This window comes from Agaricus bisporus, assembly GCF_000300575.1.
Source record: "Agaricus bisporus var. bisporus H97 unplaced genomic scaffold AGABI2scaffold_9, whole genome shotgun sequence".
NCBI lineage: Eukaryota > Fungi > Basidiomycota > Agaricomycetes > Agaricales > Agaricaceae > Agaricus > Agaricus bisporus.
In genome coordinates, this window is record NW_006267372.1 from 1646392 (window position 1) to 1667553 (window position 21162).

Here is a 21162-nt window from a genome sequence, read left to right on the forward strand (position 1 = left end):
GCATCAATTCTGATAATAATAGAGGATTTAGTAACAGTTCGAAGTGGATCCGTTGCACATACCTGATCCGTTAATAACGTAGCTCGCCTCAAGTTCAAGTCGAAGATCGAAGCAATGCTCGAATAGCGCATTCTCCGCCATTGCTGATTTTACGCAAAAATTTCCAGAACGTTTTGGGTCAATCAGGAAGTCGAAAAAAGATTTATGATAGAAGGCAATTGATCCTCCTAGTTGGGCGCGAACAATGCCGCATAATTTGCTGATTGCGCAAGGATTTATGTGGTTGAAAGGGAATGTTGTATCTACATCATGGAAAGATAATTGCTGGCCTTGATTCTGAAAGTGGAGGACCGAACTAAGTTGCTGGCAAGTTGTTCGAAACTCAACCGCCGACAGCCTCAACAGGTTGCCGAGGACAGCTGCTCCCCTACCATCACCATATGACAATGGGCCACAGAAACACAGAATGGCACAAAGGAGTTGGACAACAGGTTTGGCTCTCGAAGGAATGCGCTGCATGATTAACATGTAAACTTTATCTAGTTCCTCGAAAGGTGACACAGAAACGCCACGGTTCGCCAAATTCTGGCGGTGGAAGATGACATCGAGAACTTCTCTGAGCGGTCTCTCTGGACCGAGGGAGGTCGAATGAGAGATATATCGGAGAATTGTTGACGCGTAGACGAAGAGTCCTGAAGAGGCATCGACTAGAACTTTCATGTCCTCGATAGATGGCCACGGTGTTCCGGGAGCGGCAGGAAGATTACATTCACGAAGTACGTTCTCAAAGCCGACTCTCAGATAGAGCTCGATTTCCCCATCCGCATCGCGTGAGACTGGAAGGATGGTGTGATAGCAGATGCTGGAGACGTTTGTCCTGCCAAACGTGGCTTCAATATGACGTTCTGGGCGACTGAAAAAAGCCCAACAGAGGGGTATACTACCGTCACGGGCTGACGAGGCAATCAATTCGATGATCTGACATTGGGCATCCTGACTTTCACATTCGTCGAGTCCATCAACGAATATAGGCACTCGAAACCCTATACTTTTCCCCTGATTCTCCAAATCCTGCAATGGTTCGATGATAAGGGTTTTGAACTGTGATGCCATAGACTTGTCTACAAGGGTATTATCTCGGCGAATCTTCGAGTCGACAAGGTCACGGTATTGGGGAAATATGGTAGAGAGTTGGTAGGCAACGGTATTGAAAAAGCTTCCATGTTTCATCTTCCCGTTGACAGAGAAAAAGTAGGCAGCGCAAGGTTTTCCCAAACCGTTAAGCAGCTCTACGCAGCTCTGAGCCAAAGCAGACTTTCCAACGCCTGCTAGGCCTTTCATCCAAAACAGTGGCTGGGAGGCTTGGTCATCGTTAGAGAGCGCCCAATGAATAATGTCTTGAATGTATTGTTCACGGGTTCCAGGAAAGCACCTAGGTGGAGGATCGCGCGCTGAGGAATCGTATGCGGCTTCAGAAGTAGAAGCCTTGAGCAAAACGTCAATACCTGGCATACGTATCATGAACGTTAAGTTGCGATAATACTTTGTAAATTGTTTATGCCTACCGCTTGGGCCATTCGAGAAGACATTGAAGCTCTGGTCTGTAAAATGACTATTGTTTATGACAAAGTTGCGCGGGTTGGAGAGCATGCTACTGAGTTTCAGACGTTGTGGGAGAAAACTGAAGCGCGGTGCGCTATGTCTGGTGGGGTCGCACGTCAAGTTGACTTTGATGACTGGCCTAATCAGGCAATTAGTACTTATGATTGTTCAGCCAAAGTTGTAACGTTAGCTTACAAGTAGAGACTGCCACTGATAGGGAATGTCCGAGTCATACCAAAGCCTAGGGAGGCGGTATAGAGTAGATTGTTGCTGTACAGCTTTCAACGAACACAAAACGTCCTCAAGGGCCATGAAATCACCGTACCAAAGGCTATGCACCTATAACAACATCCGGAGAAGAACGGGTTAAGTTCAATCGCAAAGCTCACCTTCATTAACGAGTCGTTTTCATCTCTGATACATATTCATCATGCCGGTGTACGTGCATCTGCTTGTTAAGGGTGGTTTCCGGAGTCCGCCGTCCGGACCATCCAGCCGCATTTTCCGTCACGTGTTCAACCACAAGACTCGGCGCTCATCGACACAGTCCTTTTCATTGTTGACAAGCATCCTCCAACTGAACTCCATTAAACCAAATCTCTGGTGCACAACTCAAGATCTCTATCACTCATACTCGCCTAAAAGGATGTGTCGAAACAAAATGGACTCCAAAACTCGGAGCATATATAGTTCTAATCCACATCGTCCAAGGAAAGAGTCACATTCGGCCGAGCACCCTTGAGGATTAGGAATGTATCCTTTGGAGCACCATCGAGAACTACTGTTTCGTAATGAAGTCATGCACAAGGAAACTTGAACTCTCACGCATTCAACCAAGTATATAACGATAACGAAACTTCTTGTCTCCCCCGGGCATAAAAAATGTTTCTCACTCCGGGAATCGACTTCCTCATCCGCTCCTCTGCTGATTATCTTTTCACCAGCGGCATTATCTATCTGATCCTTATCCTGCCCAAATATTATGCCAAACCGAATTGGTATATATCCAACTGGATTCTCGTATTGTCAAGTTTTGCATTGCGTATCGGGTATAGGGTAGCGCAACCATGGATCCAGGAGATCACGAATTCCAAGGCCGCTCGCGATCGTGGAGCGGTGTTACCTCCACACGTTAAAGAGAATCAAATCAAACTTGCCAAATCTCTTACACAGGAGCCGAATGTAGGATATCCCCGTGAGTGGCATTTGACTATCGGTTCAACATGAATATTGAGATATAAATCCCTTACTGGGGAAACTCAGAAGATACTTGGAGCGAGTTGCTCAACAAGTATGGGAATACATTTAGGTTCAGCATTGGGCTTGACGAAACTGTCAGTCTCTCGAGATTCTCCATGATTTTACTTGTTCTGAATCTTCTGTAGTATTTTACAACGGAGCCTGAACACGTCAAGGCTATGCTATCAACCGAGTTTGACAATTTCGAAAAAGGTTACCCAGATGCCCGTTTCAGTCATTTGGAGCCGAGTTGATTGTGTTTGACAGGACCTACATGGTTTGAAGATGCCAAGTCTCTGTTTGGTACTGGCGTGTTCAATTCTGATGGTAGGTTTTGATACTTTGTTTTTAGCGATTACTAACAATGGATGTGACGGTACAATCAGGCGATATGTGGAAGTAAGTGCGACTCGCCCTTAAAACGTATGTCAAAATTGACATGCATCTTCAGATTTCATCGTTCCATCACCCGCCCGTTTTTCGCTAAGGATCGCATATCCGACTTCGAGCTGTTTGAAAGGCATACAGACGAGGCTCTTCGGAAAGCCAAAGCTCGACTAGCGGAGGGCTATCCAATTGATTTTCAGGTTCGATTCAGTCCTCGTTCACAAAAACATTCCTCACAATCTAACATCTTATGTTTATAGGATTTAACTGCTCGTTTTACGCTCGACAGCGCAACAGATTATCTTTTTGGCCATGATATGTGCTCATTAGATGCAAATCTCCCCTATCCAAATAATGGATCATCGGCCAAAGGATCGAGGTCCAGTCCCGCTTCGGTTGATAACCATCCCTCAAATCTATTCGTCAAATCATTCCTTGCCGGCCAAGAACTCTTCGCACAACGGGTTCTAATGGGACCGTTATGGCCGTTGGCAGAACTCGGGAAGGATAAAGTTTTAGAACAACGTAATACGCTTGATGAATATGTGAGGCCATTCTTGGAGAAGGGTATTAACGATAAGAAGAATGAGATGAGTGAAGAGAACGAAGAGAAGAGTTTCGAGTCATGCGGGACTCTCTTGGATCATCTTCTGCGCCAAACGTCAGGTGAGCTGTTCTTTAGAATGGTCAATGATCGTAGATTTAACTTGTATAAACTTCAAGATCAAACTATCATCATGGATGAGGTGTGGCATATTTCAACTCGCTGCAGCCATTTGACTCTCACACATGGTGAACAACCAGATTTTCAACCTCCTACTAGCTGGCCGTGATACGGTAAGGTCCTTGCTTAATGGTAAAGGTTTGATGTATAAGATGCTTTTTAGACTTCATCGCTATTGACGTTCTCGCTTTACATGCTAATTGAACACCCGGATATGGAGCGTCGGTTGCGTCAAGAAATTCTAGAAACTGTTGGATCTGACCGCTGTCCAACATTTGAAGATTTAAGAAAGATGAGGTATCTTAAAGCATTTCTCAATGGTAAGAGGAGCAACACCACTGCGCAAGACAGGAATTAACTATTTTATAGAGGTGTTGAGACTATATGCGATTGTGTAAGTGTCTATGATTCTCAATTATTTTAGAAACTCAAAGGGCTTGAACCAGGCCATTAAACAATCGGTATGCTGACATCTCCCCATGTCTCTTGCGACGAAAATGGGTATAAATACACTCTGTTGTAGGATGGCTATCAAACCCGCCGTTTTTGCTCCCCCGGCCGGGTCCGATACTGCACTATACATACCGGCGCGAGCCAGGTGAATATCCTGCTGTCTCTTTTCGTCGAATATCCCACATCTAATTATCTTGTAATAGAATTCATTTTTCAGTGTTCCTCATGCATAGGCGAAAAGACCTCTGGGGTCCGGACGGTATGTGCTGATTAAGAGAGTCACTTGTGCATTTTGGGTTTAAAACAATCGATCTAGCGCTCGAATTCGATCCTGATCGGTTCTTGGACCACCGAGTTCAAAAATATCTTGTCCCCAATCCTTTCATCTTTTGTCCTTTCAATGCTGGACCTAGGATCTGTCTTGGACAACAAGTAAGTGCAAACACAGACTCGATTGAAAGCAAAGCAGCTGACATCAATAATATAGTTTGCTTATAATGAAGCCTCGTTTTTCATTGTTCGTTTGCTCCAACAATTTTCTGGCTTCGAATTGGGTGATGCTCGTCAACCGCCAAGTTCATACCCGAATCCTGAATGGAAAGGCGCTGAGGGACCTAAAGGGAATGATAGGATCAGATTGACTTATAGCGTCATTTTGTTTGTGAGAGGTGGTTTGTGGGTTAAGATGAAGGACGCTGTTTAACGGTATTGGAGCTTCATGATGATAGCGGTGAACATTGTAATATATATAGATGCGAATACTACAACGACGTTTGTCCCAACTAGCATTTTAGCTTAATTTCCTGGAGCTGAGAGCTTCACTGCTCCAACAGGAGCTACAGGATCCGTAGTTTAATCGGTCACGACATCGATGATTTGTTTCGCGCGCATCTTTACCTGCTTGAAGCATTCAAGGTATCCCAGTTCCCCTAGTGAGCCAGGACGAATTGGTAGGATGACGTCGATGCCATTTTTTCTCAGTGCGCTGGCTCGAGGCACAAGTTCTTGCCAAAATCACAGTGATAATGCATAGGTTCTGTCTTCAGAGGCGAACTGGTATACTCATCAGTGAAGCTGAGCGAGTACCACTTCCGTCAAAAGATATCGATTCTGCGGAGCTTTATTTGTCGCACATTTCGTGCACAAATGAAGACTTAGTAAAATCCAACTGGATTGAATATCATTACACATACCTGATCCGTTATCAGAATAACTCGTTTCAAGTTCAAGTTGAGATAGAAGCATTAAATGAGGTCAACTACACTAGATTGCTGGCGAGTTATTCGAAGTTCAACCGCTGGCAACCTTTACAGGTCCCCTAGCAATGACCGTCGTTACCAGACGTCCATAGACCACAGAAACATGGAAGTCCAAAGGAGCTAACTAGTACGTTGCTGGGCCAACATGATCATTCGGGCTTCTTGTACGCGTCGAGCCCGGGAATGGGCCCGCGTGACGTCATCATGATCCCGACGTCGATCTTCATTGGTCCGCTCCATCCCGTGTCGTATTCAGCCCACGTTTTCACACATGAAGTCCGCACCAAGCAGTGTTTGTGGTGACATCCTGCCCGCTTCCATTTTCCGTGGAAACCCGAGCCCGCCTGAGTGCAGCTCACATCTGCTGTAGGCCTACTTTATCCCGCCAGTCAATTAATCGGTTATAGTCCACCGGTAGTTCAAGGTGGCCGATGAACAAGACTGGCCACTGAGGGTGAGCCTTGTGATTAACCCGTGATAGCAAGTGAACTCATAAGCCGCAGAGCACGCAGAGCTCGGCGCCCGTTCTCTTTGGGAAACCCTTATTGGTATAATGCTTCCCTTTGATGGATTCTTCGACTGATGAAGTTTCCCAATTCCGCTGCATAATCAGACTTCTTCGTATATCTGTGAAGAACATCTGCTTGGCACCGTGTTTGAAAGTCAGGATCCCCGGAAAAAAGAGCCCGTAATCGTACGAGGATGATATCATGATACTACTCCCATCACGCCAAGAAAGATGACCTCTGCGAATGTGGAGGCCAATGTCAAGATTCGCAAATAGAGACGCATACATTTTTGAATGTGGTTTCCTGACCATATGGGTGGGTGACTGGGAAGAGAGAATTTTTGATACATTCTCACAATCTTGTAAAAGTCCTTCAAATCTCTGAAGACCGGAAAATCTACTGTTCTCTTCTTTTCGAGCTCACGGCCGACTGTTCTTGCATGCTGATGGCCAGGCCTGGTGTAATAGGACGAAATTGAAAGTAATATATTTATAAGGGCGTCCAGAGGAGAGTCCCTTGACAAGCATCGAATTAAAGTGTTTGGTGCGTAATTCCGGAGTCAAACCGCAGTCCAATCTCATGTTCACTAAAAAAAGGTGTTTCGCAACCTAGATGTCTCCGAGACCTGATGTTAACGTACGCCGCCCAAAGAAAGGCCGAGCGCTCTCTGAGGATTTATAAGATTGAATTGTTTGAAGCTCCATCGAGAACCCATACTTCGTACGAGTAATGACTCATTCATATCTCTCACGCGTTTCAGCTAAGTACTTATAGCCTAACGATAACCTAACGAAGCTTCTTCATTTGTCCCCCGGACATAAATCATGATTCTCACTCCGGGAGTCGACTTCCTCATCCGCTCTTCTGCTAATTATCTTTCCACAAGCGGTATAATCTATCTGATTCTTATCCTTCCCAAATACTATGTCAAACCGACTTGGTACATATCCAACTGGATTCTCGTATTGTCAAGTTTCGTGTTGCGTATCGGGTACAGGGTTGCGCAACCATGGATAAAAGAGATTACGAATTCCAGGGCTGCACGCGCTCGTGGAGCGGTATTACCTCCACATGTGAAGGAAAATCACATCAAACTCGCCAAAACTCTTATACAGGAGCCGAATGTAGGATATCCACGTGAGTGGCATTTTTTGACTATCATACGGTTCAACATGAATATTGAGATATAATTATTGGGGAAACTTCAGAAGATACTTGGAGCGAGTTGCTCAACAAGTATGGGAGCACATTTAGGTTCAGTATCGGACTTGATGAAGCTGTAAGTATACTTTTATCATTTTTAACCGTCTTCTCAATCGTTTGTTAGTATTTTACAACAGAACCTGAACATGTCAAAGCTATGCTAGCAACCGAGTTTAACAATTTCGAAAAAGGTTACTACTCAGTTTCTCAACTGAAATTGAGTTAATTTTGTATTTTTGATAGGACGTACATCGTTTGAAGACGGCAAGGCTCTGTTTGGTACAGGTGTCTTCAATGTTGATGGTAAGGCCTGATAGTTTGCTTTTTCATAAACTGATAATGATTGATATGACCGTACATTTTTACAGGGGAAATGTGGAAGTAAGTGTGACTATACGCATCTGTAGACTATTTTCAATAATTGACTTGCATTTTTGTTTTTTTTTCAGATTTCACCGGTCTATTACACGTCCATTTTTCACCAAGGATCGTATATCCGATTTTGAGTTGTTTGAAAGACATACAGATGAGGCTCTTCGGAAAGCTAAAGCTCGACTAACAGAGGGTTATCCCATTGATTTTCAGGTTCGAATGAATCAGTTTACTTGATTTTACAAAAAAAAAACATGGCCTTACTTACGATTTTTGGTTTTGGTTTTGTAGGATCTAGCTGCTCGTTTTACGCTTGACAGTGCGACAGATTATCTTTTCGGTCATGATATGCGATCGTTAGATGCAAACCTCCCATATCCAACAACAAACGGCGGCGATTCGACATTTAGTCCTGATTCGGTTGATAACCACCCTTCGAATCTTTTTGTTAAATCATTCATGGCTGGGCAAGAATATCTCATAAAGCGGGTTTTATTGGGACCATTATGGCCGTTGGCAGAAATTTGGAAAGATAAAGTTTCGGAACATCGGAAGGCGCTTGATGAATATGTGAAACCATTTTTGGAGAGGGCACTTAGGGATAAGGAAAATAGGGTAGGGGGAAAAGATGGAGAGAAGAGTGTGGAATCGAGTAGGAGTCTTTTGGATTATCTTGTTGGTCAAACGTCTGGTGAGTCATTTTCTTGGGAAAGTGTGGTGATTGTGGTTTTTTTGACTTTGGATGGACTTTGTTAGATCAAAGTATTATTATGGACGAGGTATGGCATATATTTTGACTCGCTGCAAGCGATTTAGCTTCTTACAAACATGATGATGAATTAGATTTTTAATCTCCTACTGGCAGGCCGTGATACAGTAAAAAAATTTCTCATTCTGTGACAATGATAAACTCGACTTACGATTTTACTAGACTTCGGCTCTGTTGACGTTTTCACTTTACATGTTAATTGAACACCCGGATATGCAGAAAAGGTTGCGTCAAGAAATCTTGGATACTATTGGGTCCGAACGTTGTCCTACAATTGAAGATCTTCGAAAGATGAAGTATCTTAGAGCATTCCTCAATGGTACGCATAGTATTATTTTTTACTGCAAAAGAAACTAAGTTTTTGTATAGAGGTATCAAGACTGTACGCGATTGTGTAAGTGAATATCAGCATTTTTTTTGAATTATTATTGAGAGGAATTTTCATAATGTATGAACCAGGCCATTGAACGGTCGGTAAGTTGGACACCAGCTCGTGACGAAAAAGGAGTTTCTAAATTTATTTTGGTGCAGGTCATCCATCAAGCCTACCGTTCTTGCTCCCTCAACCAGATCTGATACTGGATTATATATACCGGGGGGTGTCAAGTAAATTATTCTCTTTTTTTTGTTGGTAATCTTACTAACCCTTACGACAGAGTGAATTATTCAGTGTTTCTCATGCATCGACGAAAAGATCTTTGGGGTCCAGACGGTATGTGCTAGCTACTACTAAGAGATTAATTTGTTACACTAAAACAATTGATTTTTAGCGCTTGAATTCGATCCTGATCGATTTCTGGATTATCGAGTTAAAAAGTATCTTGTTCCCAATCCATTCATCTTTTGTCCTTTCAATGCTGGACCTAGGATCTGTCTCGGACAACAAGTAAGTGCACACGTAGACTAAATTAAACGTAAAACCGCTGACATTAACATTATAGTTTGCTTATAATGAAGCATCGTTTTTCATAGTTCGTTTGTTACAACAGTTTGCTGGTTTTGAATTGGATGATACTCCGCGACCGTCGGATTTAGTCCCGAATCCTGAATGGAAAGGTGTTGAGGGACCTAAGGGGAATGATAGGATTAGATTGACGTATAGTATTATTTTGTTTGTGAAGGGTGGTTTATGGGTGAAGATGAAGGATGCTGTCTGATAGTGTAGTATAGGAGTTTCCTGTCGATACTTGGCGGTTTGTACAGTGTGTTCTGGTTACTTTGATTCGTTTCAACTCTGTACTTGGCACGATGTCATTGCAAATACTACACGCTGTTTTCGATCGAACTTATACCAGGAATTTCAAAAATTTGTATTAGACGAAAGGGTCGCTAGCGCTTGTTTTATATCTCTTGATTGTTTTCAGGGCCGAATGATATAGTTTCCTGAAGTGGTAGAAAGGAGACGTTATGTTGCCCCTCTAAGTCGGCCGAGGGATGCCGTGTGCGTTGAGACGGAGGAGTTGTGTGACCGAATTGATCATGAAGGCTGTGACTTTGAGCTCTGCCATGACCTACAACGACGCCCGCCAGTTGCCGTCGTCCTCGTCCAGCCAGGTATCTGTGTTTGTTAGTACTATAGTCTCTGTTTTCTGATATGTTATTTTGTAGACAGTGAGCGCATCGCCACCCGTGCTTCCGTCGGCTCCGTCAGATGGCACTGCAACGTATTTCCCCTGTCTACTTCTTCAATCAACTCACTCATTCTTCTTCCTAGGTCATCTGGTGGATTGTCTGGCAGCGCTGACCCTCCGACATCCACCCCGCTGCCTTCCACTTCGGCGCAGACCTCTTTGACTCCGTCACTATCGCCATCACTGACGTCTTCAGCTCCGAGTATTGTGGTGCCCTCTTCAACTTCGTCTTCCTCTCTTCTTTCACCATCAATGACGCTTCCATCATCAACGTTTGTACCACCACCCCTGAGTCTATTTCCAACGTCAACGTCGAGTCCTCAGGCTGCTCTCGAGTCTACCACTTCACAATCTACCTCCTCTTCCGCACCTACCACCTCTTTTACAACCATCGTTACCACTCTTGGCGACGGCTCTGTATCTACTGTACGTTACCCCACTCAATTTGATCTGATAGGAACCCCTAACCAAGAAAAAACAAATAGACCGTGGCACCGCTCCCGACTTCCCTTCAAACAACACCCAATTCCAATCCGTCCAACCATCCTAATCGAGTAGGAATAATTGCAGGCACGACTGTCGCCGTCGTCTCTTTCATCCTCCTGCTACTCTCCCTTGTATTCTGTTACCGTAAGAACAAGTTGAAAAAACTCTGGAATTCTCTTGACCTTCGCGGTGGAAGGGCAAGGGAGAGAAGAGGATTATTAGAAGATGAAGATTTCGAGGATGATCTAGCTCATGCTCGTTCCAGGTCAGATATGAGTCAGGGGCGGCCATTCATGTTGGGTGGAGGAAGTATAAACATGTCTGTGGGTTCGTCGGCTGGGTATCAAGTAGGTCATAGTCCGGTGTTGAGTAACGCGAGTGCGCGATTCATTGGTCCGGCGATACCTATAACACATCTTCCAGATCCGGCAAGACCGTATTCTCGGTCTTCGTATCCAATAAGTACACCCTCTTCCATCAATTCATCTCTCCCCGCCATCCATTCTCCTCTGCCTTCACAATCCCAAAACCAAATGCCGAATTCGAATTCAAACTATACGAATTATAATTCCTCGGTCACTTCTATCCCTCATTCATCGCCACCTGTACCATCCTTATTCCGACCTCGGGCGTCCGAGTCTGGATCTATATTTCGTGAAGAAGGGGTTTGGCCACCGCCTAATGAAAAATCGAACGAGTTTGTTGATCCGTTTGTTGGACATGTTAAAAAGGTGAGTAGTGAAGTTGGAGATGAGTTGGGGAAGATTGTTAGAGATGTTATGGGTCCTTCTTCGAGTTTTGGTGATTCAGGATCTTCGTCGACGTTGTCACCATCGCCACCTGTGTCTGTTCCTATTACATCTATGACGGTTGCGGCACTGGGTAGCATGGGTGGAGTAGCTACGGGGTTGGATGACCGTACAGGTAATTTCATTTCGTTTCATCTATTCCTAATTTGATATTAATCTATCTATTTCTTTGTAGGTTCTAGAAAACATCTAGAGGACAGTCCTACATCTACTAGAAAATTTACCAACCGACATACTGCATCAACGCCGTCGCCTTCATCTTCACCTGAACCTTCACTGTCACCACTTTCCGCACCACCAGCGATTAACAACAACACATATGCGAATTTATCACCTCATGGTAATACGGCTTTGAATCGCCGTCACCCAAGTTCATCATCGTTGACGTTGTCGTTACCGCCTGGAGCGGCACCACCGAGTGTGGTGGTGGGACCGAAATCGAAATCGACGACGATGGTGTCGCCTGTGGGTTCGATGTCGCCTAGTACTCCGTTGAGGTCACCTACTTCGGCGGATACTGCAAACACTGCAAATACTATGAATACTATGAATACTATGAACACGTTGACGATGAGAAGTGATGAATCGTCAGTGCTTTATAGGTATAATAAAGAGAGTGGAATGCCGAAAGTGGAAGAGGATTTTGGGAATAATAGTAAGAGGAGGAGGATGAGTAGTGATGGGTTTGAGTTTGTGAGAGGTGAGAAAGTGGATAGGGAGGTTGTGAGTCATGAATTGGGGATATTGAAAGAGGAGGCGAGTATGAATGTGGGGGGAGGAGGAAGATCATCATCATCTGCGATGCCGAAAAGAAGGTCGACGGTGATGTCTATGTCATCACAGTTTTCTGCTATGGGGATGGAAGAGTCTTCGACGACGTCGTTGGTTTTGTCGCCGAGTTCGTCGCCAGTTTTGAATTTTTCGCAGGTTAAGAAATCGAGTCCGTTGAAGCAACATACTCTTGCAGATTGATGTGAGAACTTTTTTTTTGTATACACTCGTTTGAATTTTTTTTACTTTTCGTTTTTTTTTTGTTTTGGTTTGGCGGACATATTTACGCATTTTTTTTTTTATATTTGTTTTTGAACTTTTTATATTCCCATATTTTCAATTGATTATTATGCATTTAGTGAACATTTTGTTTTTTTTTCTATCGCCATTTTTTTCGCTTTTGAATTTGAGTATGTTTTCGATAAAGTACGTTTAGGAATTTGTTGATGTAATTTTTTTGTTTGTAATGGTGTTGTTGTTGATGATAGAAAGAGGAGTGGAGTTTTTGTTCTTGTTGATGAGACGTGCATAGATCAAGTAAATGAACGATAGTTGTACTGCAGAACGTTTTGGCGTCGGGTCCGAGTAGACGTTCGGTCTCCTTTTTCATCTACCCGAAAATTGGTCAGTCCAATGGAGCGTTAGGTGTTTCAAGGCAAGCAAAGCCCCTGTCGTTCATACAATATAAAAAATGGTGACCAGCTTGCATAGAAAGTCATCACACAAATGCCTATAGTTTCTTTGGACGTTTTCTCTGCGGTTGCCAGTCGGAAAGATAGACCTTTCGATTATTTGATAATTGGTGGAGGAACAACGGGATTGGTTATCGCTAATAGGTAAGTGTCTAAAAGTTATCTCGAAGGACTGGCGTGTTCAGCGAAGGATTTTTTTTTTAGGTTGGCTCAATATGACCCAAATGTTATCGTGGGCGTTATTGAGGCTGGTTCATATTATCCTCCAGGAACCTCTGATTTCATTGATGTACCAGGTAAGTACGTTGTGAGCAGCAGAAATTACGTGCGCTAAAATGCATGACTTGCTCTTTTTCGAAGGTTTATTCGGCCATTCATTGGGTGACTCGTCGCTGAACTGGGCTGTCGAAACTGAACCTGTTCAGGGTGCAGATAATCGCAAGGTTGTGATAGCGCGTGGGAGAGGCCTAGGAGGATCTACTCTCATCAATTTTATGACTCATACTCGTCCAGCTAAAGGAGAATATGATGCGTTAGAGTCTACATTCAAGAATCAGGGATGGAATTGGGATTCGTTATTGGAATGTATGAAAAAGGTGAGTTGTGTTATATCTGGAATGTATTGGAGTCTGAGAATTTTTTGGTGAAAGGGTGAACACTTTATAGTACAAAAAGAAGATGTACCAACTGGGTCTTTTGTACATTCTCGTGATTTATCATTTCATGGTACTCAAGGACCGATTGTTTATTCGAATCCTCCACGCTGGCCTCCACATTCGACGACCGTAGATTCTACCGGACAAACTACACTCAATCTCCCCGAATTAGGAATGGAAATGATGGGCAAGCATGGTATTCCCGAGAATCCAAGTCCCGTGAGTTATCAATTTTTTTTTTTTTTACCTGCAACTATAATCTTCCTAAACCATGAAATCAAGACCAATGGAAACATTATCGGATATACGAAAACTTTCATGGCTATAGACCCCACTTCAGGGAACAGATCGAGCGCAGCTTCTGGATACCTGGAACCTATTCTCGAAACCGCTGTCAACTTATATGTTCTGACCGATGCACTTGTCACACGGGTGCTCTTTGACCGTTTGAGAAATGGACTGCCCAAGGCTGTTGGTGTTGAATTGAGGGTTGAGGGCCTCGATAAGTTAGTTGAGATTCGAAATGTCCGCCGTGATATTATTTTGGCTGCAGGTTCGTTCTTTTTTAAAAATATATCTTTCTCAAGTCATTGCTAATGGAGTGGTTTTCGTCTTGAACAGGAGCTCTACAGACTCCAGTTATACTAGAGTCTTCTGGTATCGGTGATCCAGAAATTTTGAAACAATGTGGGATTGAGTGTGTCGTTGGTCTTCCGGGAGTTGGTAACAACTTGCGTGAGCGTGTTTCTCTCTCAATTTTGTTTATTCGAGTTTGACTCAGCGTACTTTTTTTATCAGAGAATCATCCTGCTGTCCATGTCGCAGTCGAAGTGGACTCTAAATTCCCCTCGTTAGATATGATGTTTGATCCAGTGGAAAAGGAAAAACAAGAGAAACTCTAGTACGTCACACTTTTTCCACGACTTTCAGCTATTAACCTTTTTTAAAAAACTACTTAAGCCGTGAAAAAAAGGAGGGTTTGCTTGCCACCGGGCTTGGTTTTGGTGTTTGCTTCGTTCCTCTTCATGACATTTCTCGAATCTCCAAAACCTCATCTAAAGAATTCATCGCCAAAGTGAAAGATGAAACCGAGAAATACATTGACTTGATGCATCTATCCAAAGAAGTTCGTCAAGGTTATGAGATCCAATATCAACTGCAATTGGATCAACTAAATGACCCTGATCAGGCTCACATAGAGTAAAGTCTCTTTTGATTCATGCCTTATTCTTATTCTAAACCGAAATCGTTTTTTTTTTTCGTTACAGATTTTTGGTTATTCCTGGAGAACTTGAACATCCGGATTTCACAGGCAAGAGACGTACAATGACCTTTTCAGCTATAATCACGCATCCTTTCTCTCGAGGATCCATACATCACCATCATCATAATGGTTCAAAAATCGATGGTGGATTTCTCTCTCACCCAGCCGACCGTACCCTTTTCTTAAACGCACTCGTTTGCATTATCCGTTTCTTCAGAACTCAACCCTTGAAAAACGCTATCAAGAATTGGATTTATCCTATAGATCTATCAACGATTGATGTTGATGAAGCTCTCCGGGATACTGACGACAATGTGGAGTTGAGGAACCAATTGGAGAGGATTTTGGATGAGCATATAAGTAAGAATATGGTGGCTATGAATCATCCTGTTGGGACGGCTGCTATGATGGCGAGGGAAGAGGGAGGTGTAGTTGATGAAGAGTTGAAAGTGTATGGCGTTGAGGGTTTACGTGTGGTATGCACTATTCACTTTTTATGATATTTGCAACTAAAAGTTTTCATGTGTTAATTTAGGCTGATTTATCCGTTCTTCCACTGGTGCGTTTCGCTTTTAATATGTCTTACTGTCAATGAACAACGTTCTTCCCCGCAGCACATCGCGAGTCATACAGTTTCAGTTGCGTTTGCTATCGGGGAGAAGGTTTGTTTTTGAATTTCTTTTTTTTTTTGACGAATGACGGTACTCAATTTACATTTTACATTAGGCATCGGACATCATTATCAAGGCTCATAATAGCGGTTAAATCTGAATTCAAACCTGGCGATGTGTACAATACAATATGATTTTTTTTTTCACAAAATATATCTCCTGACAATACCGTCATCACTAGCAGTCCAGACTTCTTCTTGATCATCACTATCACCCTTTACAACCCGAATATTCCCAACAGGATCACAATCGACACCCACCAATTCTGTTTGGATACCAGGTCCTTCAGGTATGATACTAGCAATATAGGGTAATCCATCTGTTGTCGCTATCGCCAACCCAACTCGTTGTTGACGATGTTGAAAAGCCAAATCGGATATACCGGCCTCGTTACGTCGAAAAGACGTTAATGGAAGAGAAGAGGAAGAGAGAGAGCGAACGTCGTATAGTGTGATTATGCCCTTGGATGAACCCGTCGCTAATAAAGATTGTTGGGGGAGATAGGATATAGAGTTGATAGGCGCAGATGATGACGATTTGGAGAGACTGAAATTTGACCTCGTGCGCCAATCGAAAACTTGGATAGAACCATTTTGTAAACCGGCATAAGAGACTGTTTGTTGAACATGTTCATCTTCCATTTCATCTCTTTTTATACCGACTTCTTTTTCTTCTTCTTCTTCGCCATCGGGAGGTAAGAGAACCTCGTTTGTTCCAATGGTAGTACACAAAACAGGTGAAGTGGAATTTAGAGTGTGGATAACACTTCCAGAAGGAATATCCCATAAATTCAAACTCGAATCCAAAGAAGAGGAGATGATATTTCTACCTCGATCAATGATAGTTGCTGAAGTAACTGAACGGGTGTGCCCACGAAGTACGCGTACAGGTTGTATCCTCGAACCCGAAACGGACAATGATGATGCGGTTTCAGAAGAAGAAGTTTGCCAAGCATCGGGGAATTCTGCGGAAAGGATAGACAAACTGAAGTCTGCGCCCGAAGAGAGCAATACCCTAGAAGATGGAAAGAATTGGAGATGGGTGATATTGGATACGTGTGGTTTTGATACGAGTTTACGTTTGTTGGAAGTGTTGACTCTTTGCGGGCGTTTGGGCGTTGATGAGGGAGGTGATATGGGGTGAATGGAGAGGGAGCCGTCGAGATGACCTATGGCGAACCGAGATTTGTCAGGTGAGATATCAAACGCTGTTATTCGTCGAGGCTAGAAAGAAAGTCAGTATTTACTATTTGAATTTGCATGTAAATGAGAATTTTCACTCTGCGAGTATCTGTATCGGTGTATTCTTGCGTAGGGAGCAGAATCGGTGTGGGTGGGATGTCCAGCGAGTGACAAGCAGCAGTATATGTCTTTGTCGGGTATGAGCACTCGCACTATGTCTCGCTAAAAGACTTACGTTTTGAGTCTGGACAAAGTCGACATCGCCGTCTTTCGGTGTGAATCTGATTAGATTTCGATTGACATCGTCCAACGCGACATGGACTTTGGCGTGGACAGAAGGCTCGCCGGATTTGTAGCAGGAGAGCCAGAAGCGGTCTTCGGGGACGAGGCCGGCATCTACATCGGCGATGACATCGGCAAAGTCGGATTGGACGGTGAGGATGGGGAGGGCCATGGGCGACGTCATTGGTCAAGGGTGTTGTATGCAGGTGTTTGGCGAGTTACGTTTGATCGGGGGTTGGTGACAGGTTTGTCTCCCTCGGTCAGTTCCAGCACGCCAATGTCGACGCCGATTCCGAGCAGGCCTCTCCGCACAAAACGCAACTTCAAGGCGCTCCAGCTTCCCACGGGGCCCACGCTCAATCTGCCGCCGATTGCCTCCCCCTCGGCCGGCTTCCACAAACCCCCGCCGGCCTCGGCAACCGACTCCTCCGCCACCGTCACCGTAAACTCGTCTGCCGCAAAACCACGGGATGCAACCCCCCTCGCCAATCCCACACCCCGATCCCGTGAAACCCCCGTCACGCCCCAGCAACGCTCGGCGATAAGAGCCTCCATTACAAAGACGATTGCTGGCTTTTCAAGCAAATCCCTCGATCTCCAGAACGAAAAATTGATCCACATCCGAGAGATCGGCCAGGGGAACGGCGGAAGTGTTTCCCTGGTTCGGCATCGCGATACCCAGTTTATTATGGCCAAAAAGGCAAGTACCATTCCTCCCTTCGCTCTTTTTTAAATTGCTGCAACTTCCATCTATAGATTGTACTCATAGATGCCAAGCCAAGTGTCCGCAAACAAATCGTGCGCGAACTCCAAATCATGCACGAATGCAATTCCCGTTACATCATCGAGTGCTATGGCTCGTATCTCTCCGATCCAAACATTTGTATATGCATGGAATACATGGATCGCGGATCCTTTGATCGCATATATAAAAAGATGGGTCCGATTCAAGTCCAAGTCGTCGCTCGCGTGGCTATGAGTGTTTTGGAGGGGCTGACGTACTTGTACGATGTCCATCGGATTATACACCGAGGTCCGTGTCACCATCTTGATCTATGAGTTTTCCGACACTTATGTTGATCCTCAAGATATCAAACCTTCGAACATCTTGTGCAACACAAAGGGAGAAATCAAGCTATGTGACTTTGGAGTTTCGGGAGAATTAATTAATTCAATTGCGAATACCTTTGTTGGGACTTCTATATACATGAGCGTATGTTTTCGAAACCCTTTTCTCCCCGAAATAAAACCCTTACTCTCTTCCTCACATATTATAATCTGTTTTTTTCTCACACAGCCCGAACGCATACAAGGCGCAGAATATTCCGTCAAATCCGATGTCTGGTCACTCGGTATCACTCTCGTCGAACTCGCATTAGGCCGTTTTCCATTTTCAGGCGAAGAAGAGGAAGGCCCTTCTGATTCCGCATGCCACCCTAATAATAATAATAATCATTATGCGGGCTCGACAACCCCAAAATCACCCAATAGGCTACCGGATTTGGATGAAGAGAGTGTCATGATTATAACAGCTGCCACAGCGAACGTTTATCTTAACCCTTACCGCAATATCAACGATTCTGGAGATGGATCTGAGACGACTACGACGACGACGACGACGACTACACTTGCGTGTCCTCTTACACTTCCTCACCCACCGGCGAGGACAGCATATCAACAACATACGAGGAAAAAATCCCGTGGTGTCTCTTTACATGGTGGTGGAATGACAATGTCCATTATTGAATTAATGCATCATATAGTGAGAGAACCTGCTCCTAGATTACCGGAAGGAAGGTTTGAGAAGGAGGCTGAAGAATTTGTGGATGCGTGTTTGGAAAAGGAGATTGAGATGAGAAAGACTCCAGGGGTTTTATTAGTGAGTTTTTTTCTCTCTATCTTTTCTGATGCTTATCACGGAGATGATGACGAGTGATGTCATGATGTTTTTTATCTCCTTTTCCTTTCCGATCAAAACACGTCTACTTAAACCCTTTTTTTATAGAATTATAAATGGGTGCAAGATTCGAAATTGTCGACTTTTGATTTTGCGACTTGGGCGCAGTCACTCGAGATTGAAGCATAATTAACTTTGATTCCTTAATTTTCCTTTCTTTTGTAATCATCTTTCGTTCTATCTCTATCAACCTAAATTATTCCCCTCTGGGTCTATTTTTTTTTCTTTGTTTTTCTAGTCTTTTTGTTCAATTTAGGGGTTTCTCTTTCTCTCTTAGTCTACGGAGCTTAATGTAAAATCTTTCGATAATTTACTTGGAGTGTGATACAACGATGTGCATTCATCTTTATCATCAAGACTATTAATTTCATTCAGCCTGCAGAAACGTGGATCTAAAGCTCTAAGGGGCTGAGATTATCATACCACAAAGTCTAGTCTGAAACGCAACTCAAAAACTCTTTCGCCACTTGTTTCTCACTCTAACCTTGATATCTTTATTCCGCCGCACAAATCGCTTGTCATTCGCTCACATCATCATGCCTTCAATGTTCCTGTCTTTGAAGAAACGTAAAAGTCGAACGAAGTCGCATACGGCCAATGGCTCGCTCAAACGGAACCCACATTCTTCTAATACTAGTTCGAATTCCAGTTCCAGATATTCGCAGGCGAGTGGAGAGCCAGGAAAAACGGATACTATAGCATTGTTATCGCCCCCTCCTGTCGATTTGTCAGAGAAGAGACCAGATGACGATGTTCCATCCGCGTTGATCCCCATTTCGAAAACTATCCTGGACCCGGAATCGGAACTATCAAGCCGTGCGTTGGGTCTGGGTCTCCCTACGAAACTCACGAGGAGGGCCTCCAGAGTTAGCTTTTCCGACATGAGGTTTGGGGGTACGTCGATGTTAGGAGGTTATGGGAGGAAGAGTCAACGTCATGATGTGGATGATAAGGAACGGTTGAGTTATATGAAGTCACAAGTTTCGGCAATGGGTGAACGAGAGGGACAGAAGGACGATAAGGAAATTGGAAGTGGTGCTGCTGCACTTGTTCCGACCCATGGGATTATGAAGACGGCTACGAATGCTAGTGCGGGTGTTGGTATGCACTCTGTTAGGTTTACCTTGGACTTGCCGCCGAAACTTGACCTCGATTTGAGCTTGAGCGATGAAAAGGTCGAAGACGGGAGTTTGGATAAAAAGAATGAGAGTACTGCGATAAAGGAACCAAGTCGGTGGGGTAGGCAGACGACGGAGGCGGTGTTGGATCGGTCGAAGATTGTGAGTACGGAGTTTGTTTCTCGCGAGGATGACGGGGTCAAGGAGAGTGACGAGGGTGGAAGCTCTATGGAGAAACGTGAAAGCGAGAGTATCGTGACATCCAGTGCCTTCGAAACAGAGCTTTACCAACAGCAAAGCACTGAACGCGATTACTCTCAAACTTCAACGATTGCGACCCTTGATTGCGAGTCCACTTTTATCGTTCGCCGTCTCGAAGACCTCGCACGAGTTGAGCCTAATCAGAGTGACGGAAAGGTGCTCCCTAGAGTTCCAACCATGGGTCGTGTTTCATCGGGTCCAGAAAGGTAAGCTTTTGCCACGAAAGGCTTCAATTGATTAATCACATCTCAGTTTGGCCAAACGACAAGCTAGAGTATTTATTTGCAACGGAAGCCTGGTGTGGGATGGCGGGATTGAAGAGGTCGCCAGAATTCCAGCTTCAAGTGTGAATAACAGGATGACGAGGAGAGAGAGTTTGAGGAAGGCGAACCAGTCTGATGGATGTGTCAGCGCCTGATGATTGTTAATACAATTGTATGATGAGCCCGCCTAGCTCAATCGGATAGAGCGTCAGACTCTTACTCTTAGGCATCTGAAGGCTGCGAGTTCGACCCTCGCGGTGGGCTATATCATCATAGTTTGTTATTGCCTTTTTCCCCCCGATTAAGATATACGATTTGGGGTCGCCAAGAGTATATTAAGCTATACTATAGCATGGTTCCGTGCGGTCGGTGATTGAGTCACCTGTGCCTACTTCAACACTACATATCTGGCATTTGTTATTCACCAACGGGACACCATGTGTTGGCCCCTGTTTCATTATCCTGTTTCACGCAGGTAATCCAGGTAAGGGCCAAGAAATATGGAAGGGATGCAAATCGTGAAAACTTTACTCATCGATGCGAAGCTTGTTCAGCGTCGTTATCATAAGTAATCAGTGCAGATTCAGTTACGTCATTACTGCT

General features: G+C 44.1%; 8 protein-coding genes and 1 non-coding gene across 9 annotated transcripts; 7 read left to right on the forward strand and 2 right to left on the reverse strand.

Moving 5' to 3' along the window:
- Window positions 1–27: 27 nt before the first annotated feature.
- AGABI2DRAFT_209217 (hypothetical protein) lies at window positions 28–1943 on the reverse strand (the record flags this gene model as incomplete). The annotated part of the gene is made up of 4 exons (XM_006464096.1): window positions 1928–1943; window positions 1798–1872; window positions 1566–1741; window positions 28–1505 (listed from the first exon to the last, which is right to left on the reverse strand). Exons 2-4 carry the CDS (start codon window positions 1833–1835, stop codon window positions 28–30), a joined length of 1692 nt encoding a protein of 563 aa, XP_006464159.1. The 5' UTR covers window positions 1836–1872; window positions 1928–1943.
- A 541-nt stretch (window positions 1944–2484) lies between these two features.
- On the forward strand, window positions 2485–5182 carry AGABI2DRAFT_180218 (cytochrome P450; the record flags this gene model as incomplete). Its single annotated transcript, XM_006464097.1, has 16 exons — window positions 2485–2797; window positions 2866–2936; window positions 2988–3054; window positions 3109–3168; window positions 3228–3240; window positions 3293–3428; window positions 3489–3894; window positions 3952–3974; window positions 4033–4065; window positions 4116–4272; window positions 4322–4346; window positions 4399–4413; window positions 4476–4550; window positions 4609–4664; window positions 4722–4837; window positions 4893–5182. 16 exons carry the CDS (start codon window positions 2485–2487, stop codon window positions 5106–5108), a joined length of 1782 nt encoding a protein of 593 aa, XP_006464160.1. The 3' UTR covers window positions 5109–5182.
- Window positions 5183–6997: 1815 nt separating this feature from the next.
- Window positions 6998–9674, forward strand: AGABI2DRAFT_120936 (cytochrome P450; the record flags this gene model as incomplete). Its single annotated transcript, XM_006464098.1, has 16 exons — window positions 6998–7310; window positions 7382–7452; window positions 7501–7567; window positions 7620–7679; window positions 7745–7751; window positions 7826–7961; window positions 8040–8439; window positions 8505–8527; window positions 8592–8624; window positions 8680–8836; window positions 8887–8911; window positions 8977–8991; window positions 9049–9123; window positions 9174–9229; window positions 9288–9403; window positions 9459–9674. 16 exons carry the CDS (start codon window positions 6998–7000, stop codon window positions 9672–9674), a joined length of 1770 nt encoding a protein of 589 aa, XP_006464161.1.
- Window positions 9675–10023: 349 nt separating this feature from the next.
- On the forward strand, window positions 10024–12415 carry AGABI2DRAFT_120937 (hypothetical protein; the record flags this gene model as incomplete). The annotated part of the gene is made up of 5 exons (XM_006464099.1): window positions 10024–10071; window positions 10126–10181; window positions 10232–10574; window positions 10634–11558; window positions 11619–12415. 5 exons carry the CDS (start codon window positions 10024–10026, stop codon window positions 12413–12415), a joined length of 2169 nt encoding a protein of 722 aa, XP_006464162.1.
- A 525-nt stretch (window positions 12416–12940) lies between these two features.
- On the forward strand, window positions 12941–15591 carry AGABI2DRAFT_120938 (hypothetical protein; the record flags this gene model as incomplete). Its single annotated transcript, XM_006464100.1, has 12 exons — window positions 12941–13050; window positions 13111–13202; window positions 13267–13502; window positions 13557–13781; window positions 13845–14115; window positions 14184–14297; window positions 14361–14463; window positions 14523–14762; window positions 14831–15302; window positions 15362–15385; window positions 15441–15488; window positions 15553–15591. 12 exons carry the CDS (start codon window positions 12941–12943, stop codon window positions 15589–15591), a joined length of 1974 nt encoding a protein of 657 aa, XP_006464163.1.
- A 49-nt stretch (window positions 15592–15640) lies between these two features.
- AGABI2DRAFT_74435 (hypothetical protein) lies at window positions 15641–17132 on the reverse strand (the record flags this gene model as incomplete). The annotated part of the gene is made up of 3 exons (XM_006464101.1): window positions 15641–16720; window positions 16777–16884; window positions 16929–17132. The coding sequence occupies 3 exons, from the start codon at window positions 17130–17132 to the stop codon at window positions 15641–15643; spliced, it is 1392 nt and encodes a 463-aa protein (XP_006464164.1).
- A 105-nt stretch (window positions 17133–17237) lies between these two features.
- AGABI2DRAFT_187496 (hypothetical protein) lies at window positions 17238–19046 on the forward strand (the record flags this gene model as incomplete). Its single annotated transcript, XM_006464102.1, has 7 exons — window positions 17238–17396; window positions 17490–17660; window positions 17717–17993; window positions 18049–18173; window positions 18258–18474; window positions 18631–18839; window positions 18966–19046. 7 exons carry the CDS (start codon window positions 17238–17240, stop codon window positions 19044–19046), a joined length of 1239 nt encoding a protein of 412 aa, XP_006464165.1.
- Window positions 19047–19453: 407 nt separating this feature from the next.
- On the forward strand, window positions 19454–20714 carry AGABI2DRAFT_120942 (hypothetical protein; the record flags this gene model as incomplete). Its single annotated transcript, XM_006464103.1, has 2 exons — window positions 19454–20502; window positions 20549–20714. The coding sequence occupies 2 exons, from the start codon at window positions 19454–19456 to the stop codon at window positions 20712–20714; spliced, it is 1215 nt and encodes a 404-aa protein (XP_006464166.1).
- Window positions 20715–20740: 26 nt separating this feature from the next.
- On the forward strand, window positions 20741–20823 carry AGABI2DRAFT_t93. Its single transcript has one exon. It is a non-coding gene; the product is annotated as a tRNA-Lys (tRNA).
- The last annotated feature ends 339 nt before the right edge of the window (window positions 20824–21162 follow it).